General features: G+C 38.2%; 1 protein-coding gene across 2 annotated transcripts in view; it reads right to left on the bottom strand.

The window, feature by feature from the left end:
- Positions 1 to 24,369, bottom strand: part of PHTF2 (putative homeodomain transcription factor 2) — a 63,085-nt gene that overhangs the window by 28,913 nt on the left and 9,803 nt on the right. The window contains exons 1-5 of one of the 2 annotated variants that reach the window (XM_058023199.1): positions 23,832 to 23,944; positions 20,115 to 20,191; positions 8,545 to 8,601; positions 5,080 to 5,149; positions 1,816 to 1,974 (exon numbers count right to left, since the gene is read on the bottom strand). In XM_058023199.1, the coding sequence (XP_057879182.1) occupies positions 1,816 to 1,974; positions 5,080 to 5,149; positions 8,545 to 8,601; positions 20,115 to 20,159 (331 nt within the window). In that variant the 5' untranslated portion in view covers positions 20,160 to 20,191; positions 23,832 to 23,944. Of the gene's footprint in view, positions 1 to 1,815; positions 1,975 to 5,079; positions 5,150 to 8,544; positions 8,602 to 20,114; positions 20,192 to 23,831; positions 23,945 to 24,369 lie in introns of those variants that run through there. The other variant, XM_058023198.1, reaches the window with a different exon arrangement.

Genomic DNA, 24,369 nt, shown 5'->3' with positions numbered 1-24,369 from the left:
GATTTACATAAATGCTAGCAAGTACCCTGGCGAAGCTAATCAATTTTAAAGCAGTAATTCCAAGCAATGAGATTCATAAATCTATAGAAAATACTTTTGGTAAATTATTTAATTATGAACACATACAAATGAAATATAGCCAGACCATTTTACAACAATGTCAGTGAGAACCTGTCATGATGACAAAAAGTCCAAACTTCAATACAAAATCCAGATTCAGGGCAGAAATCTGGCCACTGGAATTCAAGGTAGTTTATTTTAATCTTCCATCATGGATTCTTGATATTTTGGTGCTGCCTTACCAAAATTAGTAACTGAGCACACTTTCTGAGTAAAATAGAAGCAAACCTTCTATTTAAGTGCTTGGTGGGGGGGGCTGTTTTGAATAGTTTCCAATAAGTAAATATGTCCATTTAATTTCACTTACATGTTTATTCTAAGTCTTTTAATTTATTTCAAAACCTATCAAAAAATCTGCAGCTTATTCTGCACAGTTTCAATACCAAGTATTTCAAACAGCTGGGTTACAGTGTAATATGGAGTAGTATTCATTATTTCCTGCTATTTGTTAACTCACAATCACAGAAATACATTGTCACATAACAGACCATGTGGATTAGGGAAATGATGCATTCCATCCACAGCTTAGTAAACCAGAGACCCAAAGAAATCAGAGAGGAAAAAGGCTAGCTCTAAGAAAGTCCTGTAATTCACGTCCTAAAAACTTGCTTGCACTCAGAAACCTCATTGTCTCACTGTTTTTCTACTTGTAGGGTCTTACAGAGGGGCCACAAATTAAGTGCCAGTATACATTTTTTAAAATAAATTTACAAATAGGAACACAAAAAAATTACTGCAATGGTGTTTCTCAGAATAACACACACATGAACATGATAACAAACCAACCACAACTTATGTATTTTACTACCTATATTACTATAAAAAGATTAGAATTATTAACACTATAGGATGTCTTACCATAGCACAGACAAATGAGGAATCTATCTCAGAAATGGGGATAAAAAAATTTTTTCACAGAAGGCCACATGAGTATTTTTTTAGTACTGCAGGTCTTGAGGCACTGGCATGGTGAGATTAATTTTACACCTGCTAATAACATCACCACACAAGAGGTAGTGCCTTCTTTTTTTAATTCCATATATTGTTCCAATTAAAATTTCCAAATGATACAATGATTCACAATTGAGACGACAGATGGTGAATTTGAAAAAGTAATATTGCATGTTAATTGGATTTCAGTGGAAAATTCATTAGTCATTTAGCTTCTCAGGGTACTTATATTGCTCCCAACTTTCATTAACCTTCTGTTCCATATGTGTTGTACAAACTTCTGAAATACTTATTTGTTTGGCGACTTTCATACTGACAGACACTGACTCACTACATGACATTCTTCCCTTTCTAATTTTCCTCTTATGTGTCACATACAATTAAGGAACTCACAAAGTCAGATTGCTAGAACTCAATACTATATATCCCAAAAGCTGTGAACTGACTTCTCTTTGTTAACAGCTGTCCTGAAAACCTGAATTATATTCAGATGTGACAAACAAACATGTGCCAAATGCTGAAGAAAGCCTGTGAGGCGAGTGTTACATTTTTCATTATGCAACCTTTATATATGTAAAAGAAATGTTAACCAAGAGACATATGCTTGGGACTGTGTCATCCCAATATTTTATGAAAATACTGGAATAGACCTTAACAGCATGAAGTGAACCAAGCAGCACACTGCAGCTTCATATGGTTAAAATAAGGCATTCAGTAGAAGTTGATGCTGTAATCCAACTCTACCTTGGAGAAGGTAAAGAACAAGCAGCCAGAAAAAAATGACCCTTGATGTCACTTGGAGCCACCACTTGTAGAAGAATGGAAAGAAAACAACTCTCACGATTCCTTTGCGGGTCAAAGATGTCCAAGGACTTTCAGGTTTTGCTTTAGCAAAAGCAGATCCTTTAAAAAAAAACAAAATAAATTTGAATTTATTTCATCATTATGGCTAAGAGAAATCTCAGTTGTTCATTAGCAGAGTAGCTAAGACAGTGAAATGGTGGAAGAGCAAGATTTATTCAAATAATTGCATTTAATAACTGCTCCTTTAAATAACCATCTCCTCAATCCAAATATGGCATAAATTGTTGATGCCCTCTTGACTGCCATTATCAGGAACTTCTACAAATACCTGTCATTTCAGAATGTTTGAATAACAAAACATTGCCATGTCAAAATTATTCTAAAATGAATTATTAAAAATTGTTCTGTTTCATAGAGGTATCAGAAACTTTATATAAAGCAACAAGTCTCATGAAAACTCCACAGGCTGTGCAGGCACAGCAGAGTCCTTTCCCAACACAGAAAAGGGATCTAAAATACCAACACCTGTAAATTGCACCAGCCAGGTCATTGAGGAAAATTGAATGAGGTTGGGAAGCCCTGAAGTGAATCTGTCCAGCTGAGGACCAGCCCCAGGAGCAGGGAAGCCACCCCAAGAAAAATTTATCTATGTCTCCTTCTATACCATTTCTTATCTCTCTCATTCAAATGTCCTTTCTCTCCCATATCTCTCCATTTCTTTTTCTTCACAGCCAGAAAACAGTGTAAAATTTACTTAATGGGGATGTGACTTAAATTATGCAAAGTTATTGACTGAAAGGGCAACTACTGCATGCTGCTACACCATCCCCATGTCATTTACAAGCAGCACTGGCACTGGTGAGCTCTGTGCTGCACAGGTAAAACACTGCCAGCTCTGAAACTACTTTAATGCCAACTCAGACATCCATGCAGTCATTTCAATGCTATTCACGTACAACACTGCACTGAAAAGGTCCAACACTGTTAATTAGTTTCTTGTAAGTTCAAATGTTATTTGATTTTGTTCCTCTCTCACACATTTCCATTTTTAAAAAATTAAACTGTTAGGTGATGTGAGAACAGCAATCTGCACAACCACAGAGCAGATCAAAGAGAAAATGGGAGGAAGCAGCCCAAATAAAACTTTGCAGGGTCCTTCCAGGGTTCTCCTCACAGAGCCATCACTGGAACCATCAGCCCAGCGCAGGCCATCTCCATGAAGCCAGAGCAGGAGAGAGGCAGAAAAGCAGGGGGGAACTCAAACCATGGCATGGACACCATGACCAGGTGTGAACCCTCACCATGCACTGCTGGGAGCAGCTCTCCAAGTCACCTTGCAGAGGAAAAGGGACCCTGCCTGAGGGGTGGGACTCACTGTGGGATGCCAGGGAAAAGCAGCTCAGATGGCACAGCACTTGTAGGGCATTTAAGGGAGAATCCAGGGGTGGGGGAAAGAAATGGTTTGGGCAATTTAGGGAGGAACAAGTGCTATGAAATTGAGGGCTAAGGGGATAAAACGGACTGGTCACACAAACAGCCACTGCCCAGAGCGCCGTGTGTCCGGCCATGTCACAGGAACTGCTCAGCACAGCCTGGACTCACTTCTCCCTGAAACCCCTGGGCTCTCCTGGGCCAGGGGCTGTGTGCTGTGTGTCCAAGGACACCAACATGGGGCTGAGACATGGAGCTGAGCGCCAGCACTGGCCATTATTGCCAGAGCTGGGGGGAACCATGTGGCCATGGCGTGGCCGTGGTGCCGGCAACCCCAGGGAGGGCGGCACAGCCAGGGCAAGGCCAGAGCTACCATCGGGCATGAGGATCCAGGGACAGAGAGGGTGAAGCTCCAGGGACAAAGGGGGTGAAGCTCCGGGGACTGAGGGGGTGAAGCTCCAGGGACTGAGGGGGTGAAGCTCCGGGGACTGAGGGGGTGAAGCTCCGGGGACTGAGGGGCTGAGGCTCCGGGGACTGAGGGGGTGAAGCTCCGGGGACTGAGGGGGTGAAGCTCCGGGGACTGAGGGGCTGAGGCTCCGGGGACTGAGGGGGCTGAGGCTCCGGGGACTGAGGGGCTGAGGCTCCGGGGACTGAGGGGCTGAGGCTCCGGGGACTGAGGGGGCTGAGGCTCCGGGGACTGAGGGGCTGAGGCTCCGGGGACAAAGGGGGCTGAGGCTCCGGGGACAAAGGGGGCTGAGGCTCCGGGGACTGAGGGGCTGAGGCTCCGGGGACTGAGGGGGTGAAGCTCCGGGGACTGAGGGGCTGAGGCTCCGGGGACAAAGGGGGCTGAGGCTCCGGGGACTGAGGGGGCTGAGGCTCCGGGGACAAAGGGGGCTGAGGCTCTGGGGACTGAGGGGGTGAGGCTCCAGGGACAATAGGGGTGAGGCTCCGGGGACAATGGGGATGATGCTCCAGGGACAGAAGGGGAGAAGCCCCAGGGACAATAGGGGTGAGGCTCCAGGGACGATGGGGGTGAGGTTCCGGGGACAATGGGGGCAAGTAGGCCTCTGGAGGCCAAGGCTGGGTGTGAGGGTGCCCAACCGGCACTACCCGGCTTCCTGTGCTGGCTGCTGGGCTCATGGGTAAAAACACTAAATAATGTTTTCCCTAGCCTTCACAAGGCATATGGGAAATTACATACAGATAAGAATAATTTAAGACAAAATAAAGACTTTGAGAAAAGTCTCATATCATCTGACCTTCTGTTGCCATGTTGTTATTTAAAACAGGCAAGAAACAATCAAGGCCTATACATTTTTACCCTCCAGAAATTTCAATGTAACATTCCCTCCAGATGTCAGAAGACTTAAAAGAAGTCTAATTGCCTGGCAGTAGGAGTAAAACTAGTAAACTAGTAACTCTAAAATTATATAAGACCATGCACAAGACAATAATAAAATTATATAAGACAACTAGTAACTCTAAAATGATATAAGACAATGCACAAGTTACTTTCCTCTTTTTCTTCAAAATACAGACCTATACAACAAAATTTAAATTAAATAATTAAATTTTAATATTGCAATTTAATCTTAATATCATTATTTAACAATGTTTTCTATCCACCTGCTTTAGGGAAGAGCTATGTAGTGTTGGCTGTGTTTCGTTTCATTTGGGTTTTTTTTTAAACCTACTAATCCACTTTTGTTACAAGACATAGGATGGCTGTTATTTAATACTGAGAAATTCAGCTTTTTCTAGCTCAGAACTCACCTCTTACAAGATCAACATCTATGAGGTCTGGTTTCACATGTCCTGTTTTCTTTGGTTTGTTTCTCAAACCCTGCAATAGATAAATACTATCAAAATACTTTCATGTAGATGACAGACATTACAAAAGACAAAAATATCTATGTGGTCAGTAATTGTATTTAACCTATACTGCTACTGAAAATTCACACAAACATGTCAACTTCATAGATTTAAATTACTATAAACTAAGCATTCCAAATAACAATGCACAATGGATGCCTTTTACACACTTTAAAATCTATATAAAACCCAATTACTGACCCACCAGACTATTTTTCAAACAGGCACTGAGCACTCATAGCTTTGCATTATGCAGACAATGTATGCACACACTTGCAAGAATTAGTAATATATTTCTAGTAGCTTTGCAGAATTTTTGCAACAAATTACATTCTTGAACCTCTTTTCTCCTTAGATGTCTAACTCAACTTCACAAAACTCTTACACTGCAACTCCTTAATTCCAAATCCAGATAGCAAATCACACTGCAATGTAGGAGGCAGTAATCAACAAGCTCTCAGAAATCCAAATTCTAGGAAAGTATTGAATTTTTCCTCAGTACTGAATATAGATTAGCCAATTAAAAGGAAGGGAAAAATCCCACACAACAGGAATGCAGCAGGAAGAAAAGCAAGCTTATTTTTTTCTTTAAGAAGCAGCATCTTCGATCACAGAAGAACCAAACACGCTGGCAAAGCTTTCAAGTTTGTTTTTAATGCTAAAATGTGATGCTGTACTCTCAAGGCTTAAAGACAGCTATGAGTTTATTCTGCTCCCCTTAGCTTAGATTCTTGGTCACATTAGACAGTAAGGAAATCACGGCATACAATTCATAGCAAGTAAAATAAAATATTTCAAAAAATATTTAGGATACAAATGAAATTATTATGAAAACCATTTAACTGTTCGCATTCAAAAACCATGTAAATTGGTGAACTGTATATTTCTACCATTGCCAAGGCTCATCCATGTGTAAAAACACTACTAAAACATAAACATTAGGTATAAATGGAAGCATATAAATGAAATTATTGTCAATGAGAAACAGATCAGAGAAATCTGGTAGTGTTAATCTTTGTAAGAATAATATCAAGCAAAATGTTCAACTGAATGCAGCTCAAAATATTTCTCACATCTAAATTAAACTGGATTTCTTTTTCATGCAGAAATAAAGATAAAAAAATCAAACTGAAACAAGCTAGATATGTAGTCATTACCTATTGTGTTTATTAGAAAAATGAGTTTACTTGAAACAAAAAAAAAGAATTAATACACAACTGAAACATGAATAGGACAAAATGTGCTCCGAGGATGAAAAATAGACACAACCAGTTGTATTTTAAATGCAAACACTATAAAGACCTTATAATGCAAGATTTTTACAGAACTGCAGTAATTTTATGTGGAATGAGAAAAGAAACCCATAATTAGAATTGGAAATTACCATAATTCTAGAATCAGCTACAGATTCTTGTGAATTTTGCATAAGTGAGCCACTCCATTTCATAAAGAAAACTGAGGTTTAAAAAGAAAATGCTGAATGGTGTAGTCACTTTCAAATGTATTAGTGCTTATGGACCACAAGATCTCTCTTGAAAGTCTAAATAAAGATGTGCCTCTTGGAAGAAATAATCTCCAAGAAACACATGCTCAATCTTAGGACAAATTTACCACTGTGGCTTAAATTATGTTTTCATGTTAAAGAAAGAACTCTGAAAAATCTAAGTCAAGAGTACAACTTGATGTGACCTTCAGAGGAAAAGAAATGGTGAATCATTTTTTAAAAATTCCATTGGACAAACAGTACTTTCAGATCCATGGACTTCACTGAGTTGGCTCCTGAACTGTTTGCCACATATAGTAGAAGCATTCCATTTATTCAGATGCAATTTCTACACTTAATGCATCCCAAATCTCTAACATACATGGAAAATAGCAGTTCCAGACTAGGGTTATTTAAAAAAATATTCAGTGTTTCATAATGCTCAGACCCATCCAGTTAATTCATATAGTTTCTATTCAGCACCAAACACTTTTCAGGTAAGCATTAGCAAAAGAAGGTTTAAGTAAGAATACTTAAAAAATAATTGTTATTATTTTAAAAACTCTTTTACACAAATTTTAAAATTAATCTTAATAGATCCTATTACAGTTGTAACTAAATTATAAACGTGTAATAAGAGAAATGTATTTTCTACTACAATATATGAATTTTTCAGATTTTTAGTGATGTTAATCTATAAATCATTACATAATCATTTCTAAATTTATAATGTCAAAGTGCTCTGTAGGAGCTCTGAGATTAAAGCACTTCTGTGCAATCCCTGAACTTAGTCATGTGCCTTGGTGTTACCCAAATTGCACTTCACTCAGTCAGCCCAAACTCAGACACCACCATAATTTTTTAGTTATTGGACTCCTGAGCCAAACAAGATGCTATTTGCAGTCAGCATTTTTTTGCAGTACTTGCAGTAACTATTTGAGTAACATGCTATCACACAGCAGTTAATTAATGAACTCCTCTCAGAGCTGTGATGGTTTCATGGCCATGGGAAGGACCCTTCAGGCAACCTGAGGCTCAGCTGTGCTGCTGAAATACCATGGGGTCCAACTCAGAGTGTGTATTTCTGTACAAAAACTCTGTAGCTCAGGTCAGGAACAGCTCCCACAGAAGCCAAGCAAGCCCCCACACACAGTTTTAAGTCCTGCAGAGTGAAAAAACCCATCCCCGAGGAAACTGAAGCAATGTACATTTTACTGATAAGTAATAGCAACACCTTGAAACTCATGCAGAAATAGCACAATACTTCCATGCAGTGCTGGAGGGGGAAAAAAGGTTAATTGCAAGAAAATGTTGACTAAATTAACACCATGGGTATTTCATATACAACCCACAGAACTGGACTTATAGGAGTGATTCCTTTATCTCCAAAGCGATTTAGCAATGTGGCAGACACTGATGGTACTGTTAGTTAAACCAAAATGCACAGAACACTGTTAAACTGCTTGTTCACAGAAACAAAGCCTGAGGTACTTACCAGTCTAATAAACTGTACAAAACAATGACAGCATCATAAAGGAGGGAAAGTAAACTGCAGGTATAAGGTAACTAACTGAAAGCAAAGAGAGCTCAGATAACTGACATTAGAATTCATCACAAACAAAAGTGAAAGACAGAGGTATTAACACAAGTGAGCCCTGTCTTAAGATAAGTGAAAAGAAAAAAAAGTACTGAGATACAGAAAGATGCATCACACTAAATGGTGCAGAGTTATTAATTATGTAAAATAAATAGAGCATAGTACACTGGTTACATTTGGTTACACTCCAGAAGTCTAGTTTTACTTTACCAGTATTAAATAGCACCACATACAATTTAAATTACTTCAGCATACACAACCACAAAAAAAAAAGCTGCATTATTACCTTTATTTCTCTTTGCTCTACTGATTTTTCCCATATTTGTTGATCATATGCTCCAATCTAAAAAGAAAAAATACCTCTACATTAGGATTTAAAAGATATTGATCAAACAAAATCAAATCAACCTTCAACAAGAGAAGCTTGAAGCCAACAAGTTATTTCCTTGAGGAGTTTACAAAGAAATTTTTATCTTCTCCATTCCATCTTGGCTGGACAGGACCAAGCTAATCTGTAATGGAACTGTGACAGAGGGGAGAGCTGAGCCTCACACAGCCCCAGCCTCAGCCCAGGACTTGTGCAAGCCCGAGCACTGGGAAGATCACACTCCCTCCACCCCAGGTCAGGACTGCAGCCTCCACGAGAGAGAGCAGAACTATGGCAGCTACACTGACATGGTCTTTCAGATAACTTCAAAAGAAATATGCACATCTAGTTGAACCCATACCCTCAATTTATTTTTTTTTTAAACTATCTATAATTCCTATTCCACTCCACTCACTTTTAAAAGCAGATGGTATTAGCTTTATCTCTTGACAGTGCACAGCAACCAGATATATGGTCAGGCTGGTAATCAACCAGCTTATAACCCAGGGGGAACTCAATGGATATCAAGAAACAGCACTTTTCCCCATTGACTGTCAGATATTTACAGGAGGGGCAACCTGAAACTTCAGGATTTAAGAGGGTGACAAGAACAAGTCAATATATGAGACAACATATCCAAGTCTTGTAAGAAGTTATCAAAGATCATCAGATTGCTTTGAACTCTACACAAACATTATTTCTAGGCAATAATCAGTAATAATCTCTTTTACTATGGTGATTTTAAAGCCTTGCCATCCCAGCTGCTCTACCTGGACACATAAATCTTGTGTATCTGGGGATTGATTCACATCACACACTCTGAGCAGTTAAGTGTAAGATCACTTCAAGGTCGCAACAGAGAGACAGATGCAGTTCCTGGGGCTCAAAGCTCCTTTTCCAGCCTGCAGAAGTGACAAGCAGCTCAGTCAGACACCTGACAGAGAGGAGAGAGGAACAACTGCCATCACCTGTGCAAAGCTGCACAAATTCCATCTTACTCCAAGGGTGTGACTCCTCCTTCCAGTTCACAGCTGCAGCAGACATAAGAGACCCTAGCACAAGCACACACACCTTGTACAAGAAATCATTGTTTTCATTTTTCTTTTTGTATTTCAGCCTTCAGCATTAATGTAGATGTTATAAAAGAAAGACAGAAAAAGTAATTCTTAATTAAAAAGAATCTTTTAACCAAGGATCCAACATAAATGCAAAAAAATACTCAGGGAAACCAACACAGACCTACATAAACAAAGAAATCTAAAGGCATCTTCTGTGCCTCTAAACCTGACCAATTAGTGGAAATAAATAAACATTTAAAAAAATCTAATTTAGAAGAGTAAATCCCAAAGCATATCTAAGATTGAAAATGAGAACAACAAACGGAATTACTCTTTCCCAAATTTAAATTATGTTTCCCATTCAAAAGAGCTAAACAGTTTCTATAGTTTGCTACTTAAAAACTTTGCAAAAGAAGCAATCTACTGGCTTTTTAGTAATAATAAATACTTTACACTTTACATTTGGAAAAAAATAAAAGAAACTGTGGAAAATAATTAGGGAGTCAGGCACAGTAGTGGGCAGAATTAAGCACTTACTACAATTAAAGTAATTAAACCAAAGGAAGTTTAAGAGCTAACTCCACCTGGATAACAGCCAGCAATTAAAAAGTCAATATATTGAATAACCACTCCACCCAGGCATTTACAGCTAATTGTTCTGGCTTTTTCCTCTAAATACATTTCAAATGAAATTTCAGGCCTTTCTGCTTTTCATTAAATTTGCTATGAAGAGCCTGAGTAAAATTTGTGTGCTGCACAACATTGCGTCCTCCCCTCCCCAATTCCAAAAAAATTTCCTTCTACAAGGACAGAAGGGGGGATGTAAGTCTGCGTCCCTCTTAAGCAACAACCAAACAAGGAAGGAAAGCCTTTGTGCCAATAAAGCTGCAAAGCAAACTCCATCATTCCATTCATTGCTGAAACTAGTTTAGAGTTGAAAGTCATTAAAACAGTGTTCTTCTTTTAGACAAATACCAGACCATTTGTTAAAGGAATTCTAGGAAACAGACTCCAGAAGATATCTAACATAAGGAAGTCAACTGATTTTGCATTTTTATTATATTTTCCTACAAATATTTCTTTTCCCTCTTTAGACAGCAGCTTCCATCTCCACAAAAAGACAAGCAGCAGGAATTTTGCCATTTCTCTTTTAACACTGCTCTATAAAGCAATTATTCCATCAGGAGGTAAAATAAGAGATTCAGAACTATTTTAAAGGGCAGGGTCCTTTACAACTGTTTTACTGGAGAAGGGGATCTGTCCAGCCACCTCTGATCAACTTTAGTTATTGACAGCTGAGCACAGGAGTGTTCAGCAAGGCATGCTGGTGGGAACTGAAAGGAAAGGAAGAGAGAATTGCAGACAGCAAGTAACATTACAGCCTCTCACATAGTTTTTGTTGTTGTTTGGGTTTTATTTTTTAATGTACTTCATATCACCTCTTCATGTTTCAACAAAGTTTAAGCAGGTGTGTGCGCCACTCAGCACATCAAATTCCAACCTGATACTCAATGTTCCTTCTCAACATCTGCATAAGCATCCCTCTAAACTTCTCTTCCAAATGTATCAGATGAAAATACATGAAAACAAAGGCAACATTATAAAGTAGAATACTGGATACTGGAACACTTAATTTCCCACATTAAACAAAAATAGGAAGAACTAGTGTTACTCAGGCAAGTGAAAACCACAGGCATTTTTTTTTCTCTCCCTTATGTCAGGAAAGCAGATTTAGTGTTTGTGAAATGTGCCCTGCAGAATTCATTGAAAGGTACATTTTCATTTACAACAAAATTATAACATATAATGATTACCAGAGACACTAGACATGTATATGAATCAAAATGAACATAATTTGTGAATGAATTGAAGAAGGTAAGTTAATACTAGCAAACCTTCCTAGTTTTAAATTATTGAGTACACCAGTGGATTCCAGCTTCAAAGAGTTTGGATTTACAAGTATTTGCATTTGAATTCTGTTTTATGTTAAATCTAATGTAAATCTAAAACAAATATAGGCTCTTGGCTATTCATGTATTTCCTTACAACTGCACATACCTGCAGGACACGGAAAAGAAGCCTAGCACCTAATCTAGCACCAAAGAAATTAAGCTCTAAAGGCAAGTAAAAGGAAGGAGTAACCTTCCAGAGATAAGATCAGGTTGGAACCTGAATAATTTAAATAAACACAAAACTTGCTCAAGGAAGGTCTCCCTCAATAATCAGCTGTCCCAGGGCTCCTCCCTGGCCTTGGCTGGAGCTGCTCTGCCAACAGGAATGCCCTGACCAACTCCAGTGCCCATTTACTGCCCTCCCACTGTGCCTGGAGCCTTATCCCTCACAGCTGCAAATCCTGCACCATCCTTGGGAGAAAATGTAAAGTACAAAACACAGGAGTCAAAAAAGGTCCCATTTTTAAGTACACAATTGTAAGAAATGCTTCTGAAATCTCTTCGAGACTTAACACAAGACTCTTTGTGATACTTTCAATCCATCAGTCTACCCTACAGTGGGCAATAAACTTCTCTTAAAGTAAACTATAAAACACAATATCCCAATTTCAAATTGACTTCACACAAAAATTTATTCTAATTTAATTTATGAAATACCTAATCCAAACTTGTACTCTATAGCATTTTTTTATTTGTTATGACTTGGCAGAAAATAAATTAACAAAAAGTTAGATAACAAGTCTATTGTCTTATTTTGAAATGCAACTTTTATCACCAAGCATCAACACAACCTTGTTACAGGAAACTTGTCACTAATATGCTACAGATATTAAAAACTGTGCTATAACCTATCTGTAGCTGAGTTAGATAAAGTAGTAATGTCATTTTATACACAGATGTAATTTTTAAATCGTGCACCCCAGGTCTACTCAATGCCAAGATTTTATCCAGTCTATCCAACTCAGCTACCTCTAAAATTCTGAAGATCCCACACCTCAATAAATACCAAGTAAAGAAGATAAAAGGGATTCTGTTCATTTATGCTTTTGCAGAATTAGCAACCATTCTTCAAGCAACTATAAAAATTTTGAGAATATAAGGAATTAAATGCAACTGAAAACTGCAGCCACTCTTTCACAACAGAGAAGCAGGTGTTTAACATCCTAAATTTACAGGATATAATAAACTTTTCTGAAAAAAATTTCTTGAAAAAAAAATTTCCTCACAAGTAATCATTTAAAAAAAATCTAACTTATATGTGACTTGGCATGGGAAATTACAATTACACATTTGGTAAACTTGACAAAGCCACCTCTTGACTGAAAGATTAAATAAATTTGAGATCCTTTTTAAGGGCAGACTCATAACTTTTTCTGGGTTTAACAGATATGTGCATCTCTTGCAATTATCTAAAAATAACTGCACTTACTCTTGCCCAATCAAATACGTCAGGAAGCATTTGATCAAATTTCTTCATACATGTGAAATCTGGCACCTGTACAGCTTGGCTGTATAACAGCAATAGCAATTAGCTTAAGTGAAGAGTTAAGCCATTGAAAACACAGCAATATTTAGTTCAAAGCACAGTGGAAAGGGCTTTAACACTGCTCAGTGTTTCTTCCTGGTGCCTTTCTCATAGTGAGCCACGTGTGCCTCAAGATTGAATTTGAGCTTTGTGAATGACACTGATATTCACTTTAAGCTAATGTAGTGATGCTATCAACCTGTAGCCCAATACTCAACAAGGCCCTTCTGATTCTAATGGAATTGATCAATATTTCAAGAGGCATTTATAATTTATGAGCATGCAGACTAGCAAAGATTATAATCCTAAGAATACATAGTATTTCCTCTTGGATCTTAAAACTTTAATGTTTATCAATAATGAAACTTGTGTGCTAAACTTTGCTCTTTAAAACCTCTGAACACTTTTACAAGTCACATCACAATGGTATTACAAATCCAGAATATGTAAGATCTAGAGTTCAGTAAATAAATAACAAAGTTGTTTCCTTGGAATTGTCTGATACCTTATTAAAATATTTTGTGCTAAAATATTAGCTAATATGTTTTATTAACTTCTACAGTCCAACATAATTAAAATAATTGTATGATTTTCTGTACCAGTTTTAGTATTAAGGTATCCATATATAAATAATTTCTATGTGGGCAGTACTATTAATTTTTACAATATGTCTCATTTTCTCAAAACTTAGAACAGGATTATTAAAAGTTATTTTCAACTCCAGTTTGTTTCTTACATGAACTTGCAGTAAAGGTAATACTCAGTAGCCCAGCAGTATAATTATCTCTGTTAGAGTAGATCTCTAGATCTCTAGTCTTGGGATGGGGTTTTTTCTGGAAATTTTTCATTTTCAAGGGTGGCAAATTTTCTTCAACTTTGTTTATGGTGGATATGTGGACTGGACAAGCTAAACTAAGACAAACTTAGCTGATAAACCACAGATAGAAATGACTATAGAACAGTTGTACACTGTCTGTTAACAGCAAAGATTTTAGTAACTTTCAGTCAAATGGAGAAGGACAGTGAAGGGATTATCCTAAGGCACAGAATTTATAACTGCTGAATCATTACTTCTGATTTTAAAATATCCCAATACCCCTCCCTTCTTCTTGCCAGAGGGAGAGCTGAAATCAGCTATTTAGAGTAAAATTAAGCAATCAATTCAAACTTTAATAAGAGTTATTTATTATTAACTATTTGAATTGCCAACTAATGACCCACTTAAATTCTTTCAATAACTGCAACAGCACTGTATTTACAGCCATTTCACTGAACAATAATTTTGCTGAGGCTTACTTTAGAGATACCATCCCTTTTAGAGTCCAATAAAAGCTAATTAAACATTTATCAACTATATACTAATGTTTTTTTTTCTGAATTATTCTTTACAGATTAATTATTCTTAAGATCTGTCAGCCATACTTATTTATTGCCCTGAGTAATACTTTACAAATTTTAAGGTATCTACGAAAACCACAAAACATTTCTTTTCATCACACAATTAAACATAAAGAAAAACTATACACAGAAGAACAGCTGGAAACCAGGTTTGTAGGTTAAACTAAGTGAGAGTAGAGGAATAACCAAAGGTACACACAGCACCCAGGTGCTGTCTGAGGTGAGTTGGCCAAGAGCAATCCCTTTCCTGGGTCCATGCTACACTACTGCTAACAATGCCCAGCTACTCTCCAAGTGTTAAGGATTTAACTCTGAAACATTTTATTTTTTTTTTTATGATAATGTAGTTGCACAAAACAAAACAGCCTCATGATGTAACTGGGAAAAGAAAATCCCTCTTGACAGGCTCATTATTCAGTATAATTCCCTGCAGACCTCTGAAAATCTAGCGAACTTTCCTGGTGTTGCAACTTGGATTTTAGAATAGCATTGCCCTGATGTCCCTGATCATTTCCACTTCCCATTGCATGCTTTCCTTGCTGCCCCTGCATTTGTCTGGGTGGCTAAAATATCAATCAGATCACACAGGAGAGAAAAGAAAATGTTAGGCCATATTTTCCAATTAAACAATTTAAGAACCAGAGAATCCTTCCCAAGACTTAATTTAATTTAAGGATTTAATCTCCTTGCTCCCCTGCCATTAGTTAGTTCATCTCCTTGTAGACTCACAGTCTTCCTTTTAGCTGGAAGAGTTTCCTGACCAAATTCAGTAAACAAATGGATGGCAGTCTGTGAGAAGGCAAAGCAGGAATGGGAGCCTACAGGCAGGCAAAATGCAAGCCTGCTTCATTTAGCCACAGCCCCTGCTGGAGCTCTCTTTTGCATCAGATTCAGAAACCAGTTTTGTCTCACCAAGCAAGGCACTGAAGGTAAATCCCCACTAGGTCAGGCAACTGCTTGAGTACCAAATGTGGAAAGAAACTCTATCTGAACACACATTTTCTTCCTCCATGCTCTGACAAACGCCAGCTCCAACACTCATCAAATTTCAGCACTTGAAGTCAGATGTTTTCAAATCAATGCAGTTTCAGCATCCGAAGTTTTAGCTAAAGTAGCCATACAGCCTGTCCATTTGGCAAAACCTGCCTTTGTGCCAGGGTGAATAATGCATCATGAGAATACAGTGCCAAACAGGAAATCAGCTGGTTTCAAGGCAGGATATAATCATCATTTAACTCCTCCTTTATTAACTTAACACAGGGACCAGGTTAGGAAAGTTAAAGCACTGATAGAGTTAAACGTGGGCAGGGATCTCAAGGGCAACACAACAAGCTTCTACAGGTTTGTTGATGACAGAAAGAATGCTAGGAAAAATGTGGGCCCTCTGTGGAGAGAAACAGGAGAGCTGGTTACCAGGGACATGGAGAAGTTTGAGGTACTCAGATATTTTTGCCTTGGCCTTCACTAGCAAGTGCTCAAGTTGAAACCTGCTTTAGTGGAAGCTATCCCTGTCCATGGCTGGGGGGTTGGAAAATGATGAATTTTCAGGTCCCTTACTTACAACCCAGGCCATTCCATGAATCTAAATAGGCAAGTGTAATCTTGGACTGATGAGCTGCAAAACACTGAATATTAAGATCTTAAAGCAATACCAATAGAACTCTAATTTTGCCCTTTAAAGCCATGAGAGAAAAATATCTCATTTGTTTTATTGTGCCCTTTAACAGATGTACCCAAGGGACACCCAGAAAGCTGCATTGGCAAAGTCAAATGATGTGCAATCAGGTGCAGGATTCAGCCTCAATTCAATAAGTTTCATTCTGCCTTCCCCAACAACCATCCTCAAGAGAAGGAACAACACAATTGTACAAATTTGTTGGTAATACTGCAGGAGAAGGAGTTTCCCATTCTAGCAGCAAGGCTTCTGTAAGGATTGAAAATCAGAAAGTTGTTAAGGTAAATTTACATATCTTCTCCAAACAGGAAACTAGACCAAAATTCCCTCTATTATTACCTGTAAAGCTTGAAAGTATTTTAAGAAATTAATGCAAAAAGTTACAGGCAATAGAAGCAGTATTTTAAATTATTCATAGCTTTATTATTTTTAACATCAATTACTGTCACTCAGGCAGTACTTCAAGTACATGCATAGTATCAGTATCATACAAAAGTTATGCCACCAGATACTGAAATTGTTTTCAACAAATGTGGGGTGTCAGATTTTTTTCACAGCAAACACTGTGATGGCTTCCTCCACAAAATACTCAATTACCAAGCTGAAGCAATTTCAGGATTGTGGTACATCCACATAATCCTAAGGATATTAACCAAGTGATGCATCTATGTGAGAAGCTGTCTGGAACCCTTCCAGAGAGCCATGCAGACACTCCTGCCACTCCCTTTTATTGCAAGAAGCAGGGCAGCTCCAAGGGCTGAAAACAAGCCAGGCCAACCCTTTGTCACACACATGTCAGCACTGTCCTCCCCAGTGCACAAAGAAATACAGCAGACGTTTCCTTTATTTTAATTTCTACTGAGTCAACCTGTATCTAGTCTACTGAGTCAACCTATTTTATGCCTTGAAAAAGTATTTGTACTGGCTGAGAAACGCACTGGGAGCACTAAAACTCTGTCCTTGCAACCTTGTATCTCAAATAACAAGCTGTTGTAATACCACCCTGAAATCTTACAATCAAACTTAAAATAATTCAGAATGGATTACTGTATTTTTATGAGACAGTAATCAGGAGCTCCAATATACTAAAAGCAGAGTAAATCCATTGTCAAAACAGAAAAACATGTTTACATAATAAAAGGTCTGACCTTTTAAACAATTAAGGGTATTACTAAATCATCCTGGTGTAAGGAGCTCAATTTCAGACAATAGTATGAGTCATGAGTAAACTTGCTGTTTGCAAAACTTGCCTTAAGTAGGGCTGGAAGAGCTCAATTGCTTAACTCTTTCCATTGAAGAGATATAAAAATGTCTCTTGAGAAACCAACAGACCTTGGAAACTCAGTGGAGAGACACATGAAATAAATATATTTAAAAATACATTAAAACTGAAAACTAAGAAAGACAAGGAGTAAGTTATCTGCTCAGTATTTCTTACACAGCCCCAGCCTATTCAAATGCTTCTTAGTCATCTATAACTAGAAATACCAGAAGTGAACTTTCTTTTCAAGGCATTCATACACCAATTTATTAATCTGAAAACACCTCTCCAAAACAACAGTTTATTTTTTCTCATTTCATCAGAGAGGTGAGCAATACCAATTTGATCAATACTGACTGCAACCCTGGGTCTCTCTTGCCCCAGAAACAAACTTCTACTGCTGGAATGTGCTACATTTTGATCCCTCCCCACTTTCAATTCCAGTTACAGGTGTAATGAGTCAGCAGATCGAACCAGTGAGACAACTCTGACAACTACAATAAAAACTGAAATTGAAATTTAAAACTGGAAGCAAGCAACAGGTCTTGCAGTTCAGTATCTTGATGTCATAAGCAAGGACCAAAAAAGAAAGTCTGGTATCAACTGAATACTAGCACAACTCTTTCTGTTCCCCAAATTGAAAACTTTGGTTTAAACAACAAATCCATGGGTAAAAAAATACTGTGCCATGTAAGAGATTTAAACAAATACATAAGCAAAATCAAGGGTAAAGGTGAAAGAGTCAGGATATTCCCAGGAACAGATAGCAAACACCACACTACAAAGCTAGAAAACTCTTTGGAGTTACCAGCCAGATCCAGGAGAACCCTGAATTTGTGGTACCTAAGAAATTACAGTCTAATTCACATGAACATCTGCAACTTTTCTGCAATACAGCCTCAAAACATTACACTTCCTCATACTGAAGCAACATAACTTGCTCATTTGGCAGATCCCAGACCACGCGTGGATTGCAATTAAATTTTGTTCACACCAGGGAGAAAACCAACATCTGGCTTACACATGATCTTATCCCTCTTGTAACAAACCCACCTCACCACAACTCCTTGCCATAAAGGCACTGTGCAATTCCTGGCCAAGCACATCACTGTAAAAGCCTACAGAGATTCACCACAGAAATGCTGGTTTTACTATGAACCAAGAAAATGGAGATGTGTGTGAAATCACTGGAAAAAACGGCAGAACAAGGGTTAAAAGAATGACCTGTACTGATAACAAGTAATCCTGTTAGGAGCAATGTTCTGGGAAAAGTAAAACTGATGAATGGCTGGTTTATATCAAGATCAGAAGGCCTGCCCTCTGTAAAATCACACCTCAGTGACTCATCCTGCCTTCCCAACATCAGGAGGATGGAAAGTTGGAGCATATCAAACGTACCATTCCTTTTACTGCATGACCAACAGGAAACACACGTGTATTTGAAAAAAAAAAAACCAAAACCAACCAGACAACAAACATGAACTTCACTTAAGATTTACAGAGAATGCAGGCTCTTTCTTGCATCAAAGGACCATCTATATGTAAAGCTGAATATCATGAAAGATCTGTCCAAAGGATAGTGCATCATCACCAACAAAAACAACCTCACAGACATGATGAGGATCATCCAGCATCTCTTGCACTGCACAGAGGGATCCTGGCCAGACCAAAGACAAACACAGCTTGCTGTTTGGAAATCAGTACTCTGATATCTCTGTACAATTAGTGAATTAAGTGTATGAGAGAATGAGTGGAAGCAGGTAAAATCAACGTCACTTTCCTCTTCCATGACATCCTGCACTGAATTTCATTACATTAGATCTTTTACAAGTCATCTTCCAAATCAGAGTAAATGGTAAAAAATAAAAAAAAAAAAAATCAAAAATTCATTATTAAACTGTGAACGATTTTCAAGTTTTTAATGCATAATTGAATGACTGGTATAAATTCAGTCAGCAAAATTAATTTTTCTGCTCTTTCAACTGTACATTTAATTCACTGTTGTAAAGACCTCAACAAAGCAGACCTGTATTACCTTATTTCTAGCAAGTAACTGTTGCTTTGCTAGAAGCTAACCAGAATTTCTGTTTTGAAGACCACTGCATTATTTGCTTAAGGACAAGATGCTCCTTTTCCAAAAGACAGCTAGAGACCCAAGGAAAACACTAACAGAAACCAATTAAATCACAGAGAGCCAAGACTCTCTCTTTTGGGTACGTATTATACAGGGGTTTTTTTACTGGCAGAAAATTTGTTTCAATTCTTACTTTCTACTTAATTACAAGGATTCTGTTTGTGCTATAGAAACAACACTTCTCTGTACATTAATTAACACTCAACTGAGAATGCAAAATTTGGTTTTTTGCAGAGCACAAGTAATCAGGGCAGTAAGGAGTTTTCAGCTAGAAGACTACAGACTAAAAGCTATTGACTTAGGACTATAGACTTAGCTATAGACTAAAAGCTATTTCATGTCACTAAATACTTATTTACCTATGGAAGAAAAGTTTCAAGCTATTCATTCTCATACAATGCTAACAAGTAATGCATAAGTATTTTATATTTGTTATATTAACACATAAACACAATAGGCCAGCATAAAAACAAATAGAAATCTTACCTTTTTCTGGTACCATACTATAGCATCAGTTACTTTGGACGCCATTTATTCCACTGTATTCACAGAGTCATTTTAGGCTGTTAACAGAAAAAGACAGAACTTTACTTCCACTTCCCTACAAAGGCCAAGCAGGGAATGCAGAAACACTCCCTTTACCTGCAAATCACTGAACAGCTGTATTTACTTCACACATTGCCTCATCTCTGTTTCACTAAGAGTTTGGGCTTTCTCCTCTAGGCAAACAAAAAAAACCTACAAATCTGCTGCCACAGGACATCAAAAGCCCCAGTTTTGTCCTTCCTTCCCAGTAAAACACACAGGCTGCACCAGAGGTGATCTGTCATTGTCTCACAGGAACCTCACAAGTGCTTTACTACATGCAGTCTTTTTTTTTTCCTGATAAATACTGCAACCTATAGTTATTAGCCCAACACAGTACTCTGAGGTCCAGTAATAATTATAAAATGCAAGAAAAAAATCATACAGACTACTAGAAATACTTGGAGAACAAAACAATATCAGTGCTAGAACTCCACTAATCAGAACTAGCACCCTCGTGAAAACAGTAGACCAAAACTAAGTCAAAAGGAGAAAACCAAGAAAGAATGGTATGGTTATTTTAGTGGTAACAAATAGCAACAGCATTAATTAATCTTTGATGCCACTGTAATCAGCAATCAGCATGAAAAAAAGACCAAAACCCAACCTTTCAGCTTATGTAAAATATTTGTAGCTTGAAACTAATTTTCACAGTCTTCCTTCATGTAGTCAGTCAGCCAGAGTTCATTAAGAGAGGGAAAAAAGAAAAACATAAAAAGCCTTGAGGTATATCTGTGCCTCTCTTGTACTGGGAAGCCCAGAACTGGAGCCAGCACCCCAAGTGTGGCCTCACTGACAGCAAGGACATGGTTCAGGATGTCACAAGGAGGGCAGAGACTTAGTCCCCAAACACCAAACTACACACCAAGCATTTTTCAAGATCCATCCTGAGTAAAAATATTACACTTGTCAGTATCAACAATAATATTACACCTTTTATTTCTTCATTAAAAGGAAGCAGGAATGATTAACCTGTAGGGAGTTTATATAATAAAAGATTATTTGGGATCTACTTCTTGATTTAAAGGCATTTGTTTACAGCTTTTACACAGATAAGAAAAGCAAAGAAAAATGCAACATTCAACAAATGGGATAGAAACCAAAACTGTATGATAGATTAAAATTAGTGTCTTTATGAAAGACCTAAGCATCAGAGCAACTCATGACACTTCATTGTACATTATTGATCACCAAAAAATTCAGGGTTTGGGTTGTTTTTTCTTTAAAGCAGGTATTAACCATACGAAGTTAATCAAGGGAAAGTGCCACATTCTGCACCTGGGACAACCCTGGCTGTGTGTAAAGACTGGGGAACAAAAGGCTGGAGAGAGGCTGCAGGACCTGGTGTCCTGGACCAGGGGAACAGGAGCCAGCAGTGCCCTGGCAGCCAGGAGGGCCAGCCCTGTGCTGGGGACATCAGGCACAGCATCCAAGGGAGGGGATTGTCCTGCTCTGCTCTGCACTGGGGCAGTTCTGGGCACCACAACACAAAAATGCATCCAGCTGTAAAACAGCATCCAGTGGAGGGCCACAGAGATGGGGCTGCCCTGTGCAAGGCCAGCAAGATGGACTTGATGATCCTGATGGCTCCCTTCCAACTCAGTATGATTCTATTTATTTAAAAAATGACCCTCCAAAAGACTCAGTTCTGCACTGACATTTGTTTGTTCGTTTTTCTCTGACTGTATCTTTTAAGTAGTGTACTGTATAAAAAAAGAAGTATGTCCATTAGACATACTCCTGTTTTACACAGTGCATTACTTAAAAGATATAAATAATAGTGCCTTTAGTTTGGACATGCACCATATACACTATAGTACAAACCTTCAACAAATGGATTGGAGGATTTCTAAGAGACCTCATGCTACACATGTTCATGTTTCCCAAATGAACCTATTTTTAAGATTTCTAAGATACTCCTGTATCTTCTATACAGCTTCAGATAAAACCACAACTCAAGAGAAAGAAATGTCTCAGAGAGCTTAGACAGTCATTGAAAATTCCAGAAATGTCAGAACACTGACAATTGGTGCAACTGAGCAAGCAAACACCTCAATTTTTCCACTGTTGAAAATATAATTTAAGTCACACCAAGTCAGTTAAAGCTAGCAGCCATGACTCTGTCAACATCTATGATTCTTTCTGATCTATTTGTTTCTGATAAGTCTGTTTTTCCAAGAGCAACTATCAATTATTAAGAATCCATTGGCACAATAAATATAAAAATACTATCACATAAAGAAAGGAGTCCAAGAGAGACTGCTATAAACTGATATTTCACATAGACTGGTCACCTTTCTATTCTCACCCATACAAAGCTTACAACAGGACTTGCTTTCTTATTGGAAAACCTCTTCAATTAAACTTGACTTTAATAATCCTTTGCTCCGTTGGACTCAAAAGTGACATAAAACCCTCCCCCACACACAGCACCCACATCACACGGGCACAGTGACAGCAGTGACAGGTGCCAGCTCAGGAAGGGGCACACAGACATTGATCACACTTGGGGTGCAGGGCAGGAAGGGGGCACACAGACACTGATCACATTTACACCTTCTCTGCCTTCGTGATCTCATCTTGAAGGACCTTTAACTCCTTCTCATTTCTCTTAAATAACACTCCTCTCAAATCCAATGTACCCAGCTTCCTACCAGCCTGATCACAGGATGAGACAAAGGTTGGAACAACTCATTACCAGCAGTAAAGAACTGCTGAACCTGGACAGAAACCTTTCCCTCAACAGCTACATTAACTTGATGTCCTTCCCCAAGGCCAATTATTTTTCAGGAAACCAAACATTAACTCATTAATCCAAGACCTTGAACTGTGTTGAATATGGCTAAAAGTGGATCAGCAATTTTAAAGGCAGTAACCTTTGCTTGCAGTAGCTTTTTAATTCACTCTAAAATCCTTTGCCTCAAGAAAAACTACCTCACAAAAATATAAACCAAATATAAAGAAGTAGCTTTATTTGATTTCTATCAACAAACCTGTTATTTAGATTATCCATGGTTCTCATATTTTTAAGAAACGCTGCATTAAATCCTCCATAAATCTATTTTGGTGGCATTTAAAGCTTATTAGCATACACATTTGCATAAACAAATGCAAGGATTATGCTTACAAAAGTAAATATGACAAAATCATGGGATTGATGTCTCAAAACAGAATTTGGTGTGCTAACTAAAAATACCTCTACTAGAAAATATCACATGCTTTCTTCAAGAGCTACGCAGCGATTTCTGAGACAGCACAATAATGAAAGGTGAAAAAGTTTATTTAATTATTTCTGTGCTTCTGCTTGCAGGAGCTGGATTTGTCTGTGTTTTGGTTTTTAGTTTGTCTTTAGGTTTTGGGGGGTTTAATGAGACATTATGAGTTTAATAGACTCAGTCTGAAGCCAGCTTATCTGGGTGAGAGATGGATGGAAACAACTCAAGGCACTTCAGCTGCAGCCCTGGTTCTATCTGCCCACAGTGCACCGAACACCTTTAAGTGAAGACTAAGTATTTCCTTAAACTGGAGACTAAGTATTTTAGCAATTTCATTGCTAATATGAATGAATTCATTGCTAAAATGAATATGCAGCAACTCTGCATATTCATTACCACTTACCCTGGCATTCATGTTTCCAGCGGATATGGATCCTGAGGTCAGCCTGGCTCTAAAGCACACCAGGATCAGCTGGGTAAAACTGAAAAGAGCTGACAGACCAACACAAGCAGAGCAGGGCCTGTTCTCCTGCCCGGGTCTCCCCTCATCCCCTCTGGACCCAGCCTTCTGCTCCATGGTCCCTGTCAAATACCTGCATCTAGGACAGGTATTCAGCACTCAGCTGCACAATGTCCTCTGCAGAGTAACTACAGCAAGATTAAGTCAATCTTAACTAGCTGAAGACTTCAGAGCAACACAAAAAACCACTTCAAACTTCAAAGATTAGACAGAGCATCCATGTATAAAAGCTTTATCACAACCTCTCTGTAACAGTCAACAGAGCTTTTGTTACATTTCCATCAAACAGTTAATGCTATGAATAACTAGCAATATTTTTAAATCAAAGTTTCATTACTTTCTTAAAGCTTAATAGAGAGGACTATCCTTATTCAAAGGTGGGGTTGCTTAGCTATTTCCCAGTTCAGGGCATAATCATATT

Source organism: Melospiza georgiana, chromosome 4 (assembly GCF_028018845.1).
Source record: "Melospiza georgiana isolate bMelGeo1 chromosome 4, bMelGeo1.pri, whole genome shotgun sequence".
NCBI lineage: Eukaryota > Metazoa > Chordata > Aves > Passeriformes > Passerellidae > Melospiza > Melospiza georgiana.
This window is presented reverse-complemented; position numbering and strand designations above follow the sequence as displayed.